The sequence below is a fragment of the Neomonachus schauinslandi genome, chromosome 4 (assembly GCF_002201575.2).
Source record: "Neomonachus schauinslandi chromosome 4, ASM220157v2, whole genome shotgun sequence".
Lineage (NCBI taxonomy): Eukaryota > Metazoa > Chordata > Mammalia > Carnivora > Phocidae > Neomonachus > Neomonachus schauinslandi.
The window spans coordinates 109,995,620-110,019,054 of NC_058406.1; the positions used below are offsets into that span (position 1 = coordinate 109,995,620).

A 23,435-nucleotide genomic window follows, 5' to 3' on the forward strand; every position below is an offset into this window, starting at 1 on the left:
TGGAGGGTCGCTGTGTGATTTTTGTTTTTCTTTATTTTTTATTTTTAAAAAAATATTTATTTATTTGAGAGAGAGACAGAGAGTGCAAGCAGGGGGAGGTGCAGAGGGAGAGGAGGGAGAAAATCTCAAGCAGACTCCCCACAGAGCATGGAGCCCCAGGGAGGGCTGGCTCCCATGACCCTGAGATCATGACCTGAGCCTTTTGATTCTCTCCCTCTCCCTCTCCCCACCCTCATTTTCATGCTCTCTCTCTCTAAAAACAAAAACAAAAACACAAAAACAAAAAACAAAAACAAAAACAAAAAAAAACCATGGGCTTCATGGGCTTAGAGCCCATGGGATTTATGCATTCCCAGACAAGAGGACAGGAGGGAGCATGAATGACCTAGTAAACAGTTAAAATGTGTTTTGCTTTTCCCTTATGGGAACTCCTAAGGTTCTATATCAGAATGCTTTTAATCTTCAAAGAAACCCATGTTTTATAACTGAATTCCAGGTCCTACCTTAGCTTCAGATCAAAACTAGTTTTCCCACAGCTTGCTTCAGTATATTTTTAGTCCACACAAGGGAGAGCATAAAATGATTAAACAGGAACCTCCATGACCTTCAGCAACCACATCTGCTGGTTAACGCTGACACAAAGGAAACCTCAGGTACCCATGTTTTCCCCGGAGATCATAGACCTTGATCAGGATGCAGCTCAACAAAAGGCAAGAAGAAAGGTACCTGCCTGGCCCAGTGGTAGATGCTTCATCACAGGGTCACAGGAACTACAGGTATTCCCCAGTGTGGAAGATAGGTCTTCCCCTAGGCTCCCAGTCCCGAGGCCAGGACTCCCCAGGGCAAGCTGTGTTGCCTTGGACCCCGCAGACAGGCGCACGCTCAGGGGACCAGGAGAGGGCTGTGCTGAGGCCCTGGGAAAGAGTCAGGCCGAGTGCTCCTGAGGGACCCCAACACCTTGGGAACCACCCAGCCAGGGAACAGGACTGGGGGCAGCTCAGCTCTGGAAGGACTTGATGTCCAGATTTCTGTGGCTTCCCTGATAGCTTCTGCCTTCAGGGCCTGCCGGGGGTCTCTACCTCTCAGAAGGTGGAGAATGACCTGGGTAGATGGGCTGTCTTCCTGCCCTCAGCCTGGGAGTGGCTGGTATGACCTTCTGCAAGTTTTTTTGCCATGGAGGTAACGTCAACAACCTGACCTGAATCCCCGCGATCCAAGAGAGGAAAAGTAACTGTCCATTCCAGGAGCCTGACAGCCAAGGAAAGAGTAGGGAATGCCATCGTCAGAGCATGCCCCAGGGGATGGAAGAGGCAGAGAATTATAACACAGGAATTTAAGATATGGCAAATGCTGCAGAGAAAAACTTCCTAAAGCTTAATTAGATGATGTTGGAACTAAGAAATTAAATAGAGGAATTTAAATAGAGGAATTTAAAAGGAGGATGGTTCCTACTGAGACTGAAATTAGTGAATTTGATATTAGTGGTCATGAGCAAAAAATAGAACATTTAGCAAAAATATAAGAGGTTGAAATAAGAAGGACAAGAAAAGAGATTTGGAGGGTAAACTGTGCAGGCCTAATAGCCAAAGATATTTCAAAAGGAAAAAAAATATATATATTATACAATATTTAAGGAATATATAATTATTAAAAAATATGAGATTCACATCCCCCTTTGTTGAAGAAAAGTATAAATCTGTGAATTGAAATTACTCACTAAGTTTGAGACTGTGTTGATAAGAAAAGTTACCATCTAGACATATTCTGACCTAATAATATATATAAATGGAATGACTTGGGTATATTTATACAGTGGTAAGAAGCAAAGATAAATGGATGATATAATGTGACGAATGACATGCAAAATGAAAAGAAAGTCCAACTCCTTAACACCCTAAGATACTCCACCACTTCACTGTCTACACAAACACACAGCAACACAGCTCTCTAAGTGACATACAAGTCCCATGTCCATCTTTTAGGTCTTATGCCTTCTACCTACCAAGAATAATAAAGTACAGTTATCCAAAACTCAATTGCATTTACAATATTACAGTTTTGGAAAGATTAATTTCAATGTATTTGTGCATTTAGGAGAGGATTTTTGTTGTAGTTTCTATTAAAGAAAGAGCATTCTTACTAGGGCTCAAGACCACAAATTAGGATCTTAATAATAAGAATGCTTCACATATTCAAGATTCCCTCCTCCCCTTGCCTGTTAAATCTTTGCAATGCATTTTCCATAACAAATATCACCAATAACAAATGCATTACAATTTAAGTAATGAGAGGCTCTCTCCTTTGGGTCTTGAGATGTCTGATAGTACATTGGAGCCACAGGACTGAAGGAGAAGGAGGGTGGCAGAGGCAGGGTGCCTTCATTTGGTACCTGCTCACTGTCTGTGCCATGCACGCGTCCTATGGGTATTCAAATGAGACCATGCACACAGAGAAAAGAGCTGAGGCTTTCAGGTTGGCTATATATAGGTTTAAATCCCAGCTGGGGGACCTCAGAATATGCATTTAGCATCCAGGAACCTCATTTTCTTCAAATGTGAAGTGGGGACAATGATACCCACCTTGAAAGACTCATAAAGACTATGAGATAGGCAGGCATTATGTATGAATCACCTATCACAGGGCTGGTGGTGTGAGCATCTAGAACAGGCATATGTGGGCAAAATGGGACCACAGCTTTTGCTTCCTGGATTTGAATCATCACTTCCATCCACAGCACAGCTATTTTCATCATTATGGCCCACACCCTGCCATCCCATCTATTTTTTCCTCTACTCGGTGGGCTCAATGCCCAGTCTGAAGATGGCAGAAAAAGCAAGAGGACTGTTACTACTTGCCATACATCTTGTTTTTCACATTGCATCCCTGCATCCCATGTTTTGGAGAGCTGGAAATATTTCATTATTCCTGGCCATAATCACCAAGAATTTGAGGTGAGGGAAAGTACACCTCCTTCTCACTGTACTAAATGACTTTCTTTTCTGCCCCATAAAATCCACCATAGAGAAAAAGGAAACTGCAACTCAGATGTCACTGTGTTTTTGGTTCAACACTCTCTCCTATTTCTAGTACTTGCTTTTCCCACTCAGGAATGTTTGGGGCTAATAACATCTCTCCTGTGAATGCCAAGTACTACTTCTATGATGGCAGCTGCCTTTGTCTTCTTAGAGAACATCAGCGCTCCCCCAGGTCCATAGCCTCTATACATGGCGGCACAAGGCCACTGTGGCCTGTGTGTTGGTAGAGGCAGAAGAGACAAAAGTGTGGTATCATGTGAGAGGTATGTGCTCACATGTGGGACCACAGCATGTTCAGCTCAGAACCATCAAGTTCTTAGTTCATTTCTAGGTGTCAGCTGACATGCATCCTCTCCCTAGCCCTAAGTTACCACTTACTCCAAGTTATCTGACACTCTTGAGCCATATTCTCATTTATTAAAGGAGAGTTAGAGCCACATTTCTTAAGAGGTATTGTGGTGACAAAATAGATGCATAGAAAGCACCTTAGATAGAATTTGGCTTATAAAAGGTGATATGGTAGACGTGGCAAATTATATCACTAGAGAAAGTTCTCTATCAGGACATCCCCAAATTTCCATGAACATGGGTGCAATATCGTATGGAGACTAAATAGTCTAAATTAGCTGAGCTACTATGATTTTTTTCTCCTCTTTGTGGTCAGCTGACCCCCAGGAAGCAGATATATCCAGTACCAAATGACTGGAGTTTGATGTTTGGCATAGTCATCTGAAGGGCAAGCAGAACTAGAGACCAGATTGATCACCAAGTTCCACCCCATTCTGCTGGGCCCTCTCCGCTCTCCCAGGCCCCTCCCTGCCTCTGACAACCCCTCCCTGCTCTGCTGGGCCCCTCCCTGCTCTGCTGGGCCCCTCCCTCCCTGACAAGCCCCTCCCCACTCTGAGGAGACTGGATCCAAATGGAGGAGGGGAGGTGGAACGCCTTCCGGTAGTCCTCTCCAACATCTGTTTGATTCCTAAAGGTTAGAAGACCTGCTGTCGTGTGTTTTCCTCCGTGCACCTTTGTTGAAGGAGCCTAATCTTTGACGTTAGAAATCGTCAAGCGCGCACACATGCAAATTCAGACAGGGCTAACGGTGTGCTCACTGACCTTCACAGCAGTCTTGCCACACTCGCAGATCGACCTGAGGTATCTCACTGCAGCTCAGGTAATCCTGAGGGTATTGTGCCTTCACGAAGACATCGGCCTGGACATGCTGGATGTTGTCACCATTGTCACAGAGCACGCGGCCCAGTGACGCCTGCTTCAGCTGAGTGAGCTGTGCGGGAGTGAACACCCCGGGGTTCTCATACCAGAACCTGGTGGTCAGCAAGGAGAGGCACAGAGTGAGGGTCTTGCGGGGAGCACTGCACTGAGCTGCGCGCGGAGCGGAGATAACAGCACAGAGGAGCTCAGCAAAAGAGAAGCATATGGAAAGGATTATGTTTGTTCTCCAACTAAGCATGTTTGAACTGCCTCCAATATTTATAAAGTTCTTAAATCCCATGCTTTTGAACTATCGGTTTCTCTTCAAGTTTTACAAAATGATTCGAAGTAAAGCTTTGTAAAGTTTTAAAAGATTTTTAAAAAGCACGTTTTCTAATCTAAAATTCCATAAACTGGTCTTAGAAATTACCTGAACAGTTTAATATTGACATGTTTGCCTAAAAGGGAAATGTTGCTTTGTAATTATTAATACACACTAGTTTATTATATCTATTGGTTAATTAGAATGAACACATTTGGTTTCAAATGAAACCATACAGTTTAAAAACATTATTAAAGTGAGCCCTTGTTCATTCCTTCAGGAAGTATTTCAGTACCATATGCCAAGCACTTTTCTCATGCTAAGAATACAACATATGATAGGAAGCAAATACTGTTGCCACTCACATGGCATATGGGTTGACTTGTGTCCCCTCAAAATTTATATTCTGAAATCCTAGCCCCCAGTACTTCAGAATGTGACTTTATTTGGAGACAGGTCCATTAAAGAGGTAGTTAAGTAAAAATAAGTCATTAGAGTGTCATGGGGGAATTAAGGTCATAATCCAATATGATTAGTGTCCTTATAAGGAAAGGAAATATGGACACAGACAGGTACAGAGGGGAGACTATGTGGAGAGAAAGGGAGAAGTTGGCCATCTACAAGACAAGGAGAAAGGTCGCTGTAGGGACCAACACTCCCAACCTTCACCTAGACTCCAGAACTGTGAGACAATACATTTGTAATTTAAGCCACTCAGTCTTTTGGATTTTATGGTAACCCTAGTAAACTAATACAAATGAGGAAGACAGCTTACATCAAAAAAACCAAAGCTTTCCCAAATTTATTTACTTTTTAACTACTATCAATTGAACATAGCCCAACTATGTGTGGCAATAAATCCAGAGTACTAAAACTAATTTATAAAAATTAAAATGAAATATTATACTATGAATGTTTGCCAATGTGCAATTAAAAGGATTAAATCTGTTCCTACTTTCTTTATAATTCATAAGTAGAAGAGATTGGGAAGAAAAATTTAAGTAAAGAATAATTTTTAGTATAACTCTAATTAAAAACTAAGTTCTAGGGGACCCCTGGGTGGCTCAGCCTTCAGCTCAGATCCCAGAGTCCTGGGATCAAGTCCCTCATCAGGCTACCTCCTCGGCAGGGAGTCTAATTCTCCCTCTGCCTGCCACTCTCCCTGCTTGTGCTCTCTCTCTCTCTCTCTTCCCCTCTCTGACAAATAAAAAATCTTAAAAAAAATAAGTTCTAGATAGTGTTTTAAGTCATATAGAGATATAGATATAGATATGTAGATACAGATACACACATCTCTGCAATAATACAAAAGGTTGAATTGTCAAACAGGTTCACAAGACTCCTAGCTCTTACTCAAGACTATACTAATGATTCAGAAGATACAGCGAGTGCCCTGGAACACATTTGGTTCAAGTAAGAGAGGAGAGCTAATAGTGTGTCCCATGCCAACCCAGTGGGGGCTGCTTAGTTTTTCAGTTTTCTTAGTTTTTATACTTGGTTAGCCTTGCAAGAAAGATATTACATGAACTTACATCTCCAGCCAGCTGTCTGTCATAATTTCATAAAGTCAAGTTGATTTACAATAAACACTTCAGACAAACCAAGAGATCTTTAGGAAGAATTCCCAGTTATCTTTCTGCTTACCTTAGCACAGTTTTGCAAGGAGGTCTAGTATTGGGTCAACAGGTCTTCCATGAGGATGAAGAGATACAGCTGCAGGCCTGCTGTCAACTCCTGCCTGCCAACATCATTCACAGTTGCCACAATCTATGAGCCCTAGGTACTACTGTTAATCAGACTTCACAGATGAGGCAACAGGTTTCAGGTGTTATGCTTCTTAAGGTTAAATAGTTTCGAGTAGGTGTGCCCAGATTTAAACACAGGGTAGTAAGTCTAGTGCATCCTTTTAACCACTGACTTCTATGCCTTTCCTAGACAGTCTATTTCTTTTTTTTCTACAAAGATTTATAAAAATTTACAAAAAGGAATGCTATCTGGTATTATCAGTAGTCAGAAAAATTCTGTGACCAAATACTATTTGTTATTTCTTATATTCAAAATATTTTAAATCATAGAAAGCATGGACTCACACTCATAATGTTATTGTACACCTATATTTTGGGGCAAAAAAACAATTTTATTAGCTTTGATAAGTATAACAGATAATTCTTCACCTATCTCCATCTCTTAGCCGCTGAAACTGGGTAACAAACAGGCACATAAGTGTTGGCCCCACTCTCGTACCAGGGATCAGGTCTTCAACCATGAGGGCGGGCCAGAAGTCAATGTCGCCTGGCGAGCCATACAACCTGAAACAAAGACGTGCAGATGTCACATGCTGGGGTGTGAAAGTGACAATGACAGTATTATTTATACAAATGACTACAGAGCATTTTTTTTTAATTTATACACACTAAAAAGAAAGGCAGAGATTATTAGTATTCCCATTTCACAGGTAATACTTTGAGATGATAGAAGAATTCAGGGATCACCTAGCTGGCCAGGGAACAGAGCAGTGACCTAACCAAGAGCATTTAACCCCAGTCATGTAATATCCACTGTGTTCTTCTTTATAATTACTCTATAAGTATATGGAATATAACTCGTGTGTGTGTGTGTGTGTGTGTGTGTGTGTAGATCTGTATCCAACTAATTCGTTCAGAAATAAGTAACAAATAAACTAATTAGTTAACTATTAAAAAATGTCCATGTCAGTGTATATGGTAAGTAGGTTAAACAGAGTGAAAAAATAATCTGTGGAAATAATATAATGTGTTAGATAAATTTTCTCTTGCTAAAAAGACAATGATACTTGATTTGGGATCTGAAGTGATTTTTTTCTTTTAAAGATTTTATTTATTTATTCGAGAGAGAGAGAATGAGAGACAGAGAGCATGAGAGGGAGGAGGGTCAGAGGGAGAAGCAGACTCCCTGCCGAGCAGGGAGCCCGATGCGGGACTCGATCCTGGGACTCCAGGATCATGACCTGAGCCGAAGGCAGTCGCTTAACCAACTGAGCCACCCAGGCGCCCCTGAAGTGATTTTTTAAAATTAAAAAAGTCATAATGTAAATGACAATTAAGCAAACAGCTTTGGATACACCATCCATTTAAAGAAAGAAAATTAGACCAGTACCCGTGAAACTCCTTGTGAGAGCCGCTGAGACTGTTTTCTCCCTGTCCCTAAGGATAAACATGGGAACAACTTGATCTGTCCCATATGTTACTTTAACATTTTATTTCATGTGTATGATTCCACAGACTGCATATAGTTCAGCTTCATATGTTTTAACCTTGACACAGATGGAAACATCATGTTCATACTTCCTTTGTTTTACTCAACAGTTTATTTGGAGATTCATTCCTGTTGTTGCATACATCTGCATCCTTTTCTCTGCTCTACTGTAGCCCATTGGATATTCTCCCAATTTAGTTGTCTGTTCTATTGGTGATGAATATTGGTGGTGTTTTCAGCTTTTCACTATAAACGTTTTCATACATGTTTCTTAATACAGAAAAAGGTCTTTCTAGGCCAGGCATCAGCAAATTTTTACAAGAAAGGATAAGATTGTAAATATTTTCAGCATTGTGGGCTACATTTTGCAATTACTCAACTCTTACCTTTTTCACAAAAGCAGCCAAAGACAACACATAAAAAATGGACACAGTTTTGTTCCAATAAACCTTTACTTAGAAAATCAGGCAGTGGGTTAGATTTGGTCAGTGGGCTGTGGTTTGCAGATCCCTGCTCTAGAAATGCTGATGCTAAAGTTTCAAATGCTGAGTGTGAAGCATGACATTTTTAATTTTAATAGATAATGCCAAACTGCTGTCCAAAACATATGTATAGTTCATACTCTCATAATGACCATACAGAACTTCTCTGTGATGCATATCTTCAATTTTAATAGTGTCCTTGGCATATTGAATTTATTCTTCAATTTTTTTTTGTTTAGTCAAATCTCTTTGCTGCTGCCTTTCTTCTCCTTCCCCCACCTTCTCCTTCCTTCCCCTCCCCCTTGTATCCCTCTCTATCCTTCCCCTCCTGCTCCTTCTCCTCCTGCTTCTCCTCCTCCTGCATTTCTTTTCTTAATTTCTGGTGATAGCTGGGCTTTTTATATCTCCAAGTACTTGTTTGAGTGTTTGAGTGCTTGTTTAATTCAGATTCAAGTGTTGTATTATAGATTCCTTCTGTTTCAATTTTTTTTCCCTGGAAGAATTTTTCTCTGAAATGTTTTGATTTGCATTTTTGTTTTCTTGCTACATAGCTTTATTTGAAATAAGCTTTCTCTCTCTCTCTCTCTCTCTTATTCCTAGGCATTTCATGAAATGGTTTGCTAGTTCAGTACCATACTCTTCTGTCACTGAAGTGAAGTATATCATCTTTGATTGAGGTGTTGGTGGCAATGGGAGACAGTAGGCATTGATGGGTTTTATTTCTCTTCCATTCTTACAGCATTCTTAATTTCACTTCATTCTGCTTTAGTTTCCTATCGTATCTGAAGGGGTGCTATCCCTTCTCTACTTATCTTCTGTCTCCAAAACATGGCTAACTCTGGTTACTTTCTGCCATGTGACTGGTATTGTGGACTCCTGGGTTCCAGAGCTACATTTGGTGATTTAACGCTTATTGTTGACCTATGTCCTTCTAGAGAGATTTCTTTTTTTTCTCATAGTTCATCTATATACCCTCCTCCTCTTTCTTATGTCCACAAAGATTTTTAAATTCTCCATCCTTCTCTCCATGCCCACAGACTTGCTGTGGAAGTGGAGCTTCGATGGCAGCTCCGTTGGAACTTGGTGATGATTTTCAGACGTAAAATAATTTGAAATTCATGCCATTCTTGTCTCCTACTAATTCTAAATGTATGAGTCATGTGTTATTTGGTGTGTCCTCTTCATCAGCCTCATAGTTTTGTAGGAGGCCATGTTAAAAGATTTAAAATCAAATGACCATTTGTTATTTTTCTAAGACTAACTTGAAATTATACCTACTTCGTAAAATTTGTGCTAATCTAATGGGAGTGAAATAGTGTTTCATTATGATTTTTCATTATCCTGATTATTTTCTTGAGCATCTGCTATATATTGATTGGGCGATCTTTTTTTTTTTTCACATAAAATGCCTATTTATACCACGTCTTTTTCCCATTTTTTCTATTGGGTTATGATTTTCTGTCTTACTTTAGGAGTTCTGTATATATTCTGTATGCTAATGCATTGTTATCTATGTTCAAATGTATTGCTCAAATTTGGGACTTTTTTTTAAGATTTTTTTTTTTCAAAGAGATTGAAACAAGTGAAATTTTAATTAGCAATAATTGCGCCTCAGATAAACCTCATTGCCTACGATACTGCCACTGCACAAAGCTTAAAACAAGTGAAATTTTAATAAAATGCCTTATTTAACCCAATTCACCCAAAATGTCACTTCAACATGCAATCAATTTTAAAAATCATCAGTGAGATACTTCATGGTCTTTTGTTTCTATTAAGTCTCTGAAATCCAATGTATTTTTATACACACAGCACCTCCTCCATTTGGACTGGCCAGATCGCAAGTGCCCCACATGACCAGTGGCCGCCACGTTGGATGGCGCAGATCCAGCTTAAGAGCAAGGCTCCCACTAGCTGGCAACAGGGCCGAGGGCAAGTGCTTGGTTCTTCCCCCATGGGTTTGCTCATCTAATGCCAGATGACTCTCCCAGCCCCAAAGGTCTGTGGAGTTCTCTTTCTTAGAAATAGCTGTATTAAATCGTTTTTAAAATAACAGATACAGGGATGGATGAAAGAATTAATGAATAAGTGAACAGGTCAATTATGGGTTACGGTCGCCGATGCCATCATTTGGCTGAGAACAGGAGCAATGGGAGCAAGCTTGTTGTGGTAACTTGTATGGAGGAGAACGTTTCCTTACAGCAGCTATAGAAATTGGTAAGACGTTGCGGTTATCCACACACATGGAGAAGACGCGCTTACACACGAGCTTTCCAAATGTATCAAGTATGTCGGTGATAAGGACAAATTTGCTTGGGTAGAAAGGGGAGGGGCAAAGGGAAAGGGAGAGAGAGAGAATCCCAAGCAGACTCCACACTGAGTGCAGAGTCCAAGGCAGGTCTCAATCCCAGGGTCCTGATATCATGACCTGAGCCAAAATCAAGTCAGATGCTTAACCGACTGAGCCATACAGGTGACCCAATAGGACTGTTTGTATTAATTACTCTCATTATGTCAGACTTTGATGAAAATAGTGTCTTCCTTTTAAGGTCAATTTTATCAATTTTTTATAGTTTTTTTATACTTTTTTTGCTTTTAATATAATTATATTTTTTTCAATATCTATTTATTTATTTTTTAATTGTATTATGTTAATTACCATACATTGCATCATTAGTTTTTGATGTACTGTTCCATGATTCATTGTTTGCATATAACACCCATTGATCCATTCAGTACCTGCCCTCTTTAATACCCATCAGAAGGCTAACCCATCCCCCTAGCCCCCTTCCCCTCTAGAACCCTCAGTTTGTTTCTCAGAGTCCATAGTCTCTCATGGTTCATCTCCCCCTCCGATTTACCACCTTCATTTTTCCCTTCCTGTTACCTTGTGGGTTTTTTTTTTTTTAACATATAATGTATTATTTGTTTCAGAGGTACAGTTCTGTGATTCAATAGTCTTACACAATTCACAGCACTCACCATAGCGCATACCCTCCCCAATATCTATCACGCAGCCACTCCATCCCTCCCACGCCCCACCCCTCCAGCAAACCTCAGTTTGTTTCCTGAGTTAAGAATTCCTCATATCAGTGAGATCTTATGATACATGTCTTTCTCTGATTGACTTATTTCCATCAGCATAATACCCTCCAGTTCCATCCACGTTGGTTCAAATGGCAAGATCTCATTCCTTTTGATGAGTCTGTAATATATCATTGTATATACATATACCACATTTTCTTTACCCATTCGTCTGTCAATGGACATCTTGGCTTTTTACACAGTTTGGCTATTGTGGACAATGCTGCTATAAACATCGGGGTGCACATACCCCTTTGGATCCCTACATTTGTATCTTTGGGGTAAATACCCAGTAGTGCAATTGCTGAGTCATATGGTAGCTCTATTTTCAACTTTTTGAGGAACCTCCATACTGATTCCAGAGTGGCTGCACCAGCTTGCATTCCCACCAACAGTGTAGGAGGGTTCCCCTTTCTCCGCATCCCCACCAAAATCTGTCATTTCCTGACTTGTTAATTTTAGCCATTCTGACTGGTGTGAGGTGGTATCTCATTGAGGTTTGGATTTGGATTTCCCTGATGCCTAGCGATCGATGTTCAGCACTTTTTCATGTGTCTGTTGGATAATTGGATGTCTTCCTTGGAAAAAATCTGTTCATGTCTTCTGCCGATTTCTTGATTGGATCATTTGTTCTTTGGGTGTTGAGTTTGATAAGTTCTTTATAGATTTTAGATACAAGCCCTTTATCCGATATGTCATTTGCAAATATCTTCTCCTGTTCTGTCGGTTGTCTTTTGGTTTTGTTGACTATTTGCTTTGCTGTGCAGAAGCTTTTTATTTTGATGAAGTCCCGATAGTTCATTTTGGCCCTTGCTTCCCTTGCCTTTGGCGATATTTCTTGGAAGAAGTTGCTGCAGGTGAGGTAGAAGAGGTTGCTGCTTGTGTTTTCTTCAAAGATTTTCATAGATTCCTGTCTCAAATTCAGATCTTTCAACTATTTTGAGTCTATTTTTGTGTGTGGTGTAAGGAAATGGTCAAGTTTCATTCTTCTGCAAGTGGCTGTCCAATTTTCCCAACACCATTTGTTGAAGAGACTGTCTTTTTTCCATTGGACATTCTTTCCTACTTTGTCAAAGATGAGTTGACCATAGAGTGGAGGGTCCATTTCTGGGCTCTCTATTCTGTTCCATTGATCTATGTGTCTGATTTTGTGCCAGTACCATACTGTCTTGATGATGACAGCTTTGTAATAGATCTTGAAGTCGGAATTGTGATGCCACCAGCATTGCTTTTCTTTTTCAACATTCCTCTGGCTATTCAGGGTCTTTTCTGGTTCCATACAAATTTTAGGATTATTTGTTCCATTTCTTTGAAAAAAGTGGATGGTATTTTGATAGGGATTGCATTGAATGTGTAGATTTCTCTAGGTAGCATTGACATCTTCACAATATTTGTTCTTCCAAACCATGAGCATGGACCATTTTCCATTTCTTTGTCTCTTTCTCAATTTCTTTCATGAGTATGCTATAGTTTTCTGAGTACAGATTCTTTGCCTCTTTGGTTAGATTTATTCCTAGGTATCTCATGGTTTTGGGTGCAATTGTAAATGGGATTGACTCCTTAATTTCTCTTTCTTCTGTCTTATTGTTGGTGTATAGGAATGCCACTGATTTCTGTGCATTGATATTATATCCTGCCACTTTGCTAAATTCCTGTATGAGTTCTAGCAGTTTTGGGGTGGAGTCTTTTGGGTTTTCCACATAAAGTATCATATCATCTGCAAAGAGTGAGAGTTTGACTTCTTCCTTGCCAATTCAGATGCCTTTTATTTATTTTTGTTGTCTGATTGCTGTGGCTAGGACTTCTAATACTATGTTGAATAGCAGTGGTGATAGTGGACATCCCTGCCACGTTCCTGACTTTAGGGGGAAAGCTCTCAGTTTTTCCGCATTGAGAATGATATTCGCTGTGGGTTTTTCATAGATGGCTTCTATGATATCGAGGTATGTACCCTCTATGCCTATACTCTGAAGAGTTTTGATCAAGAAAGGATGCTGTACTTTCTCAAATACTTTTTCTGCAGCTTTTGAAAGGATCATATGGTTCTTGTTTTTTGTTTTATTAATGTATTGTATCACATGATTGATCTGCAGATGTTGAACCAACCTTGCAGCCCAGGGATAAATCCAACTTGGTCGTGATGAATAATCCTTTTAATGTACTGTTGGATCCTACTGGCTAGTATTTTGGCAAGAATTTTTGCAACTAGGTTCATCAAGGACATTGGTCTGTAATTCTCCTTTTTGATGGGGTCTTTGTCTGGTTTTGGGATCAAGGTAACAGTGGCCTCATAAAACGAGTTTGGAGGTTTTCCTTCCATTTTGATTTTTTGGAACAGTTTCAGAAGAATAGGTATTAATTCTTCTTGAAATGTTTGGTAGAATTCCCCTGGGAAGCCATCTGGCCCTGGGCTTTTGTTTGTTGGGAGATTTTTGATGACTGCTTCAATTTCCTTAGTGGTTATAGGTCTGTTCAGCTTTTCTATTTCTTCCTCATTCAGTTTTGGGTGTTGACACATCACTAGGAATGAATCCATTTCTTCCAGATTGTCTAATTTGCTGGCATAGAGTTGCTCATAATATGTTCTTATAATTAGTTGTATTTCTTTGGTGTTGGTTGTGATCTCTCCTCTTTCATTCATGATTTTATTTATTTGGGTCATTTCTCTTTTCTTTTTGATAAGTCTGGCCAGGGGTTTATCAATCTTGTTAATTCTTTCAAAGAACCAGCTCCTAGTTTCGTTGATCTGTTCTACTGTTCTTCTGGTTTCTATTTCATTGATTTCTGCTCTGATCTTTATTATTTCTCTTCTCCTGTTGGGTTTAGGCTTTATTTGCTGTTCCTTCTCCAGCTCCTTTAGGTGTAGGGTTAGGTTGTGTACTTGAGACCTTTCTTGTTTCTTGAGAAAGGCTGGTATTGCTATATACTTTCCTCTTAGGACTGCCTTGGCTGCATCCCAAAGATTTGGAACAGTTGTGTTTTCATTTTTATTTGTTTCCCTGAATTTTTTTAATTCTTCTTTAATTTCCTGCTTGACCCATTCATTTTTTAGTAGGATGCTCTTTAGCCTCCATCTATTTGAGTACTTTCTGACTTTCCCCTTGTGATTGAGTTCTAGTTTCAAATCATTGTGGTCTGAAAATATACAGGGAATGATCCCAATCTTATGGTATTGGTTGAGACCTGATTTGTGACCTAGGATGTGATCTATTCTGGAGAATGTTCCATGGGCACTAGAGAAGAATGTGTATTCTGTGGCTTTGGGATGGAATGTTCTGAATAGATCTGTGAAGTCCATTTGGTCCAGTGTGTCATTTAACGTCTTTATTTCCTTGTTGATCTTTTACTTAGATGATCTGTCCATTTCGGTGAGGGGGTTGTTAAAGTCCTGCACTATTATTGTATTGTTGTTGATGTGTTTCTTTGCTTTTGTTATTAATTGGCTTATATAATTGGCTGTTCCCATGTTAGGGGCATAGGTATTTATAATTGTTAGATTTTCTTGTTGGATAGACCCATTAAGTTTGGTATAGTGTCCTTCCTCATCTCTTTTTATAGTCTTTGATTTAAAATCTAATTTGTCTGATATAAGGATTGCCACCCCAGCTTTCTTTTGGTGTCCATTAGCATGGAAAATTGTTTTCTACCCCCTCACATTCAATCTGGGGGTGTCTTTGGGTCTAAAATGAGTCTCTTGCAGGTAACATATTGATGGGTCTTGTTTTTTTATCCAATCTGATACCATTTGTCTTTTGATTGGGGCATTTAGCCCATTCACATTCAGGGTAACTATTGAAAGATATGAATTTAGTGCCATTGTATTACCTGTAATGTGACTGTTACCGTATATTGTCTGTGTTCCTTTCTGGTCTATGTTGCTTTTAGGGTCTCTCTTTGCTTAGAGGACCCCTTTCAAGATTTCTTGTAGGGCTGGTTTTGTGTTTGCAAATTCCTTTAGTTTTTGTTTGTCCTGGAAGCTTTTTATCTCTCCTTCTATTTTCAATGACAGCCTAGCTAGATATAGTATCTTGGCTGCATATTTTTTCTCATTTAGTGCTCTCAATATATCATGCCAGTCCTTTTGGCCTGCTAGGTCTCTGTGGATAGGTCTGTTGCCAATCTAATGTTTCTACCATTGTAGGTTCATATCTCTTGTCCAGAGCTGCTTTCAGTATTTTCTCTTTGTCTCTGAGACTCGTAAGTTTTACTATTAGATGTCAGGGTGTTGACCAATTTTTATTGAGTTTGAGGGGTGCTCTCTGTGCCTCCTGGATTTTGATGCCTGTTTCCTTCCCCAAATTAGGGAAGTTCTCTGCTATAATATGCTCCAATATACCTTCTGCCCCTCTCTCTCTTTCTTCTTCTGGGATCCCAATTATTCTAATGTTGTTTTGTCTTATGGTATTGCTTATCTCTTGAATTCTGCCCTCGTGATCCAGTAGTTGTTTATCTCTCTTTTTCTCAGCTTCTTTGTTCTCCACCATTTGATCTTCTATATCACTAAATTTCTCTTCTTCCTCATTTATCCTAGCAGTTAGATTCTCCACTTTTGATTGCACCTCATTAATAGCCTTTTTGATTTTGACTTGGTTAGATTTTAGTTCTTTTATTTCTCCAGTGGGTTTCTCTAATATCTCCATGCTTTTTCAAGCCCAGCTGGTATCCTTAAAATCATCATTCTGAACTCTAGTTCCAACATCATACTAATGTCCATATTGTTTAGGTCCCTGCAGTCGGTACTGCCTCTTGTTCTTTTTGTTGAGGTGATTTTTTCCATCTTCTCATTTTGTCCAGAGGAGAATAGATGAATGAGAGAACAAAATGTTAACAGGGTAACAATGTCCCCAGAAAATACACACTAAACAAATCAGAAAAGACCTGAAAGCAGGGGATAAGAAAGGGAAAGAAAGAAAAAAGATAAAGATAAAAACAAACAAAAACAAAACAAAACAAAAACAGAATATGATCAAATATGATCAGGCTGGTGCATAGATCAGTGCCACACACTAGATTTTGGGCGTATTTTGCTCTGTTAGAAGAAAGTGCCTCCCAAAATTTTAAAGAAAGAAAAACTTATATATGTACAAAAATAAGGGTAAATATGATGAGGGGATGGAATATGACTGTAAAGATGAACATAAAAAACTTTATAAAAGGAATTGATAAGGTAAGAAGTGGTTGAAAGAAGAAAGAAGAGGAATTAAAAAAAAGGGTGGGGAAGAGAATGTGATCAGGCAGGAGACTAGAACAAAGCCATACACTAGAGATTTAGGGTATATTTTGATCTGTTAGAAGAAACTGTATCCCAAAATTTTAAAGAGAGAATAACTTATATATATATATACCAAAAATAAGGTTAACTACTATGAAGGGATAGAATATGACTCTAAAAATGTAAAATAAAAAAGATTTTTTAAAAAAGGGATTGGTAAGATTTTGGTGTAAAAAGGGAAAAAGAAAAATTAAAAAAAAAAGAAAAAGAAAAAAAAATTTTAAATTAGCTTTGAAAGACTAAAGAATCATGGGAAAAAAGCCATGAATTTTCAGTAAACTTGGTCTTGGCTGATGGTTCTTGCTGATCTTCTGGGGGAGGGGCCTGATGCCGTGGTTCTCAAATGTCTTTGCGTGAGGCAGAATTGCCCGCCCTTGCCCAGTCCGGGCTAAGTAACCTGTTCATCTTTGCTCTTGGGAGCTTTTGTTCCCTGAAAGCTTTCCGCACAGCTTTGGAGGAAGAGACTGAAATGGCGGTCTCCCAATCTCTGCCCCGGAGGAGCCGAGCACTCCATGCCCCACTCCTCAGTGCGCCCCCAGAGAAAAGCAGTCAGTCACTCCCGTCTCCCTGGTCTCCAGCCGCACTCCGTGCTCACCTGGCCTGTGACTGAGTGTTTCTATCTCTGGCACCTGACCCCGTTTGGAGTCTCCCAACCCAGCAGAGTCCTGCAGTGCAGTCCTGTGCCACTCCTCCCGGGGGAGGAAGGGGAGTCTCCCCAGATCTGCCATTGTTGGGTCCCTGCTGGAGGAGCAGTGGTCCGACTGTGCCAAAGATCACAGTTTATGGCAACCCCGAGCTGAGAGCCCACTCCTTGGCTCTGCCTCTGCAGCAAGCTTCCCGGCTCCAATACCTGGGAGCTCTGTCGCACTCAGGCACCCCCGGTCTTTCTGTGACCCCAAGGGTCCTGAGACCACACTGTCCCACCAGGGTTCCACCCCCAGCTTAGCCACTGGAGCAACGTCCCTCACGGAGTAGACTTCTAAAAGTTTCTATTTTGTGCTCCGCAGCTCTATCACTTGCCAGAAGCAGCTGATGGAGGTCCCCTCCCCCGCCGTCTATCTTCCCAAATATCACCTCGGATTCACTTCTCCACACATCCTACCTTCCAGAAAGTGGTCTCTTTTCTGTTCAGAGAGATGTTGCTATTCTTTTCTTTGATCTCCTGTTGAGTTTGTAGGTGTTCAGAATGGTTTGATCCCTATCTAGCTGAATTCCTGGGACCAGATGAAATTTTGGTCTCCTACTCCTCTGCCATCTTGCTTCTCCCCCTCTATAGGTGGTTTTTTTAAATTTAAAGTAAAAAACCCTTTTCTTCCCCAATGCTGTAAAGATATTCTCTTTTACATTTTTTTTAAGTTTTAAACTTTTGCCTCTCATATATAAGTCCCTCATCTATTTGGAATTGATTTTCATATGTGATGTGAGATAGAAATCCATACTCATTTTTATCCATGGATAGCCAATTTTTACTGCACCATTTACTAAGAATGTTCTCATTTCTCACTAATTTGTCTTGCACTACTTTCAAATACCATGGTTCCACACAGGAGCACATTTTTTTGTGTGGCTTTCTATTCTATTCTATCAGTCTATTTGTCTATTCTTGAATGAATATCACACTATATTAATTACTAAAAGCTGTATAATAACTGTTGCTAACTGGAACATCAAATCTCTCAGTTAGGTTCTTCTTGGCCATTTTCTCTCTCAAGTTAACTTTAAAATCATTCTGTTGATGCCACAACAAAGAACTATTAAGATCTTAATTAGGATTACAATAAATACATAATTTTAGGGGAATACTGACACATTTGAATTATTGACTCTTACTCCTCCTAAATGAAATCCATATCCCATTTCTTAAGTTCTCTTTAGTAACTACCCAGAGAATTCTCTACTTTTCTTCCTAAAATATTGTACAAATTTGTTAATCTTTTCTTCTTATTTTGTATTGCAATTTGATTTTTCTTATATTTATCTTAGTTTACTATGTACAGAATTTGCAAAAAATAATTATGACAGTTTTATTTAATCCTTTCCAGTATTTCTTTCTTTCTTATTTTATTGCCTTGCTATGGTTTTTGATACAACTTTGAACATTAATCATGGTAGTTGCCATCCTTGTCTTATTCATGTGTTTAAATGGAATGCTTTTCACATTTAATCAATTGCAGCAGATTTTTTGAGCTGGTCTTTATTGTCAGGATGTTCCATTTTCCTAGAATACTAAGAGCTTTCCTCAAAATCAAGAGGGATGCTGCATTTTACCTGGGATGTTTTTTTCTACAAACACTGAAATTATACTTTATTTTTCTTTTTAATCTTCATGGCATAAATTCTATCAATACTTTAAAAATGTTGGACCAATTATATTAGCAGAATAAACCTATTTTCTTCATGTTTAATATATACACTGTTCAACCTGGATTTTTAATGCTTTGTTTAGAAGTTTTTATCTAGGGCCCCTGGGTGGCTCAGTCAGTTAAATATCTGCCTTCAGCTCAGGTCATGATGTCAAGGTCTTGGGATTGAGCCCTGCATCTGACTCCCCACTTAGTGGGGAGTCTGCTTCTCACCCTGCTAGTGCTCTCTCTCTCTCAAATAAATAAATAAATAAATAAATAAATAAATAAATAAATAGTTTTTATCTAAACTTATATGAGATAATATCTCACAAATTTCCTTTTTTCATACTGCATTGTTTTTGTGTTTTTTTAAATGTCAAAATAGTACTGGTCCCTAAAAGTAACTTAGTTAATGTTCTGTGTTCCCTGTTTGTGTATTTTCAGAAAAACTCCATGGGCCTTAGGACTCTAAAACAAAATTGAATACTAGGTTTGATTTCAAGAATATGTGTCCAAATTTATTTTGAAAGCTTCCTTCCCATTTAAAGTCATAACATCTAGCATATTTTGCCATAGCATTTGGTTTCTCTTTATTGCTGTGTCCCCTGCCCTATATTTTCAACAAAATAAGTTAAAGAGAATGGTTACTTAAAAGTAAATTTTCATTATTGTTCTGGGTTGAATTATGTCCTAAAGAAAGACCCAGTACCTGTGAATGTGGTATAATTTGAAAGTAGGGTCTTTGCAGATGCAATCAGGTTAAGATGAGGTCACCAGGGTGGATTTTAATCCAATATGAATATGACTGCTGTCCTTATAAGAAGAGGGAAATATGGACATAGACACACAGTGAGAACACCCTGTGATGATAGAGGCAAAGATTGTGCGCTACAGCTACAGGCCAAGGAATGCCAAGGATGGCCAACAAACCACCAGAAGCTAAGAGGCAAAGGATTCACTCTCGTAGGTTTTAGTGGGATCATGGTCCTGCTGACACTTTAAATTCAGACTTCCAACCTCCAGAACTGTGAGACACTAAATTGTAGTTTTCTTCAGCCACCCAGTTTGTGGTACTTTGTTATGGCAGCACTGGGAATCTAAGACAATTATTAGCTCCCATAATTCTATACAAAAGTCACTCCTAATTTCTAAAACAGTTTTCCTGCCAGAATGTTCACTGTCCTGTTTTTATGCTTATTTTGTAATGTAATGTAATTTTTTTAAAAGATTTTATTTATTTATTTGACAGAGAGAGACACAGTGAGAGAGGGAACACAAGCAGGGGGAGTGGGAGAGGGAGAAGCAGGCCTCCCACTGAGCAGGGAGCCCGATGCGGGGCTCGATCCCAGGACCCTGGGATCATGACCTGAGCCGAAGGCAGATGCTTAATGACTGAGCCACCCGGGTGCCCCAGTGTAATGTAATTTGATAGTCTTTGAATTCACATTAATTTCTTAGACTCAGTAATAAAGATGTTGCATTCTGAATGGTTAAAATGACATTATACAGCATATGGTAAATAATGGTTAATGCAAATCAGAAAGTTAAACAAGGTGAAATTAATGTCTGTGAATTGTTAAGAGTTCATACAAGAAATGGTAGTTTGAGGTTTTAGAAATTAAAACATTGCACTTTCCCAGATAGGGTAATCATGGTTTTGTTAATTTCAGTCCTTTGATACTGATTTGTTTTTCATTTTTTAACCAATTCAGCTAAACATTAACCATTCCTATCCTTATTGTAACATTGCTTTTATTGTGGCTTACCACCTAGCTCCAAGAAAAATTAAGAGCCTTTTAAAGGTACTTAGTACAGGTACCATATTGAGTAACTTATTAATCATATATGGCTTATGTTTGAAACAATAACAATAATGAGCTCCAACCACATTAGAGGGAAGTCTGAAATCAATGAGTTCTCAAAACATTTTTTACTGATTCATCTACATTACTCAGGAGAACATTAGTTCTATTTTTTTTTAATTTTTAAAATTATAGACATTGTACCTCTTCTTTTGGTTTTAATTAGTTCCTAGTAGGAGTATAAAGCAGCTTCTATGTTTAATTCCTTTGGTATATCAATTCACTTCTTAGATTTTCTCCCCAAAGCTAATACTCAACGTTTATTCCATACTTGAAAATAGCAATCCAACATAAAGGTGGCATGGTTATTGATGAGGAAAACAAAGACAAGAAAAATGTAGCTTAAATTAAATCTCCTAACAGCTTGCAGCCCACTAATAGATAGCTGAAACATGCATAATATGACTTTCCTCAAGGAACCATGGCTGCCTCAGTGCCTTAATGCTTATGTTTTATTAAAGACTAAAAGTAACCTTATCTTAACAGCAGCTGGCCCCTCAAGGTCCTAAAAGCCTTGCTTCCAAATTCCTTAGAGACTTATGCTATCCCTAACCCCCACGAACTAAAAAGTATGTATCAGTCAGTTCTCACCATCTCAGTACAGCTCTTTCTGCCCACGGGTCCTCTCCCTGTGCTATGATAAAAACAACTTTTTGCACCATAAAACGTCTCAAGAATTCATTCTTGACCACTGGGCTCGATGATCCCACATCAGTTATGACTGTAAAGAGTTATATAATCCTGGTGGCTCAGTCGGTTAAGCGGCTGCCTTTGGCTCAAGTCATGATCCCAGGGTCCTGGGATCGAGCCCTGCATTGGGCTCTCTGCTCAGCAGGGAGCCTGCTTCTCCCTCTCCCTCTGCCCCTCCACCCACTTGTGTGCTTTCTCTCTCTCTCTCTCAAATAAATAAATAAAATCTTAAAAAAAGGGGGGGGTTATATAATCTGAGATGACATCTTATCAGCACTGCTCCTGAGAGTGACAACAGTGTATACCAACCTCCTTTCTGTTGAGTGCAGGAACAAAAATTACATTACACTGGGGCACCTGGGTGGCTCAGTTGTTAAGCGTCTGCCTTCTAATCTAATATACCTCCTGTGGTAGGCATCCCACAATTAAGGAAATACAGGCTTTTAGAAGCCTCCAGGTACTTCTCACCATAACATTGACCTAAGTATTGCATTAGTGTGCACTGCCCAGAGCAAGTGTGAAAACCGTCTTCATAAATAGTCCCCTAGCTTTGATAATGTAACATTTAACTGTGTTTAATTAAATTTAGCTTCTAACCTTTTTTTATTACTGCAAAACAAACTATATATGGACAATAAGAGTAAAAGTCTAGCTATGTTTAAAGTGGTATTTTTGTTACTATTTTGATATACAGAAAGTTGAAAGAAAAGACTTGCAAACCTTGGAATGAGCTATTGAATGCCACAAAGACGACAATGTAATCCACGTCTAATTTCATAACAGTAGTTTGACTTAAAGTCTGCTCTAGAAGAATGAATAATAAGAAGAACTTTAACTGGATCATTCTGAGAGACACCAGGTAGAAGGTCCTGTATGGAATTTTTTTCCAGGGCTCTACATGCTTCCTGATTCAGAGAGTGAAAAACAGATAATGTAGCAAGGTATGATTTTAATGAAACAAATCAAAGCCTTTACCACAAAACTGAGGAATGGTGCTTTGTGAGAAAGTGTCCTTGTGGAAAAGCTTTCTGACACTCTTTTGAATTTTTAGAATAAATGTGATCATTTAATAGCTTTTAGAGAGAAAATATGAAACACATCCTTCAAAAAAGCAAAATGCCCTTGTGTACTCTCACGCAAAGTAAAATTTATTCTGCCTCAGGATGATTGCTTCAATTTGAGAGAAATAAATGACATAACTATCAAAGAAATTAAAACAATGAAAACATACTACCTCACCAGTGTGATTAGTCAGACCAGAAACATTATATGATATAACTTTAGGGTTGATTTAAAGTCGCTAAAACACCAGAAAGAAAAGTTAGTTCCTTAACCTGGAAGAAAAATTCCTCAAAATACTTTTTTTACTGGAAGTTTATCTCAGGACTCTAAATGTTTCCTGAAAGATTTTAATGACATCATATTTTTTCTTTTAAAATTCTTCTACAATTAAAATTTTATGCATTTTGGAGAGCCATAAACTCTATCTTTAAGAAACATTACCTCTGTAACTGAAATGGCACAGAAAATTAAGCAACTGGGGAAAATAATTGTCACTTTTTTTCTTTTTGAACAAATATATAATACAATCCAGTTTTTGCTTTTACAAGAGGAGGAAATTTTCTTTCTACTACAACTTTACAGGAGGAAAATAATCTAAGCTACTTTATATAACATTTTTTAGAGAACTAAAAATGTTTTAATAGTCATCAAATTTTCAGAAAAGGAGTACAGAATATAGAACTCTATAATTATATATGATAATAAAAATAATCATTGAAACTATTTTGTGATCAGTTGGAAGAAAAAGGAAAGTGAAAGGACAAAAAAGTAGAAAAAAGAACTAGAAGAAAAAGAATAAAAACATAAAATCAAGACAGAGAATCAAGAGTAAGAGATACAC

At 38.7% G+C, this 23,435-nt stretch overlaps 1 protein-coding gene and 1 pseudogene across 1 annotated transcript in view; both read right to left on the reverse strand.

The window, feature by feature from the left end:
• PXDNL (peroxidasin like) overlaps positions 1-23,435 on the reverse strand; it is a 483,807-nt gene that overhangs the window by 43,593 nt on the left and 416,779 nt on the right. Inside the window, exons 18-19 of the mRNA XM_021688214.1 lie at positions 6,738-6,872; positions 4,146-4,354 (exon numbers count right to left, since the gene is read on the reverse strand). Of these exons, the coding sequence (XP_021543889.1) occupies positions 4,146-4,354; positions 6,738-6,872 (344 nt within the window). The remainder of the gene's footprint in view (positions 1-4,145; positions 4,355-6,737; positions 6,873-23,435) is intronic.
• Positions 9,812-9,934, reverse strand: LOC123324612 (annotated as a pseudogene).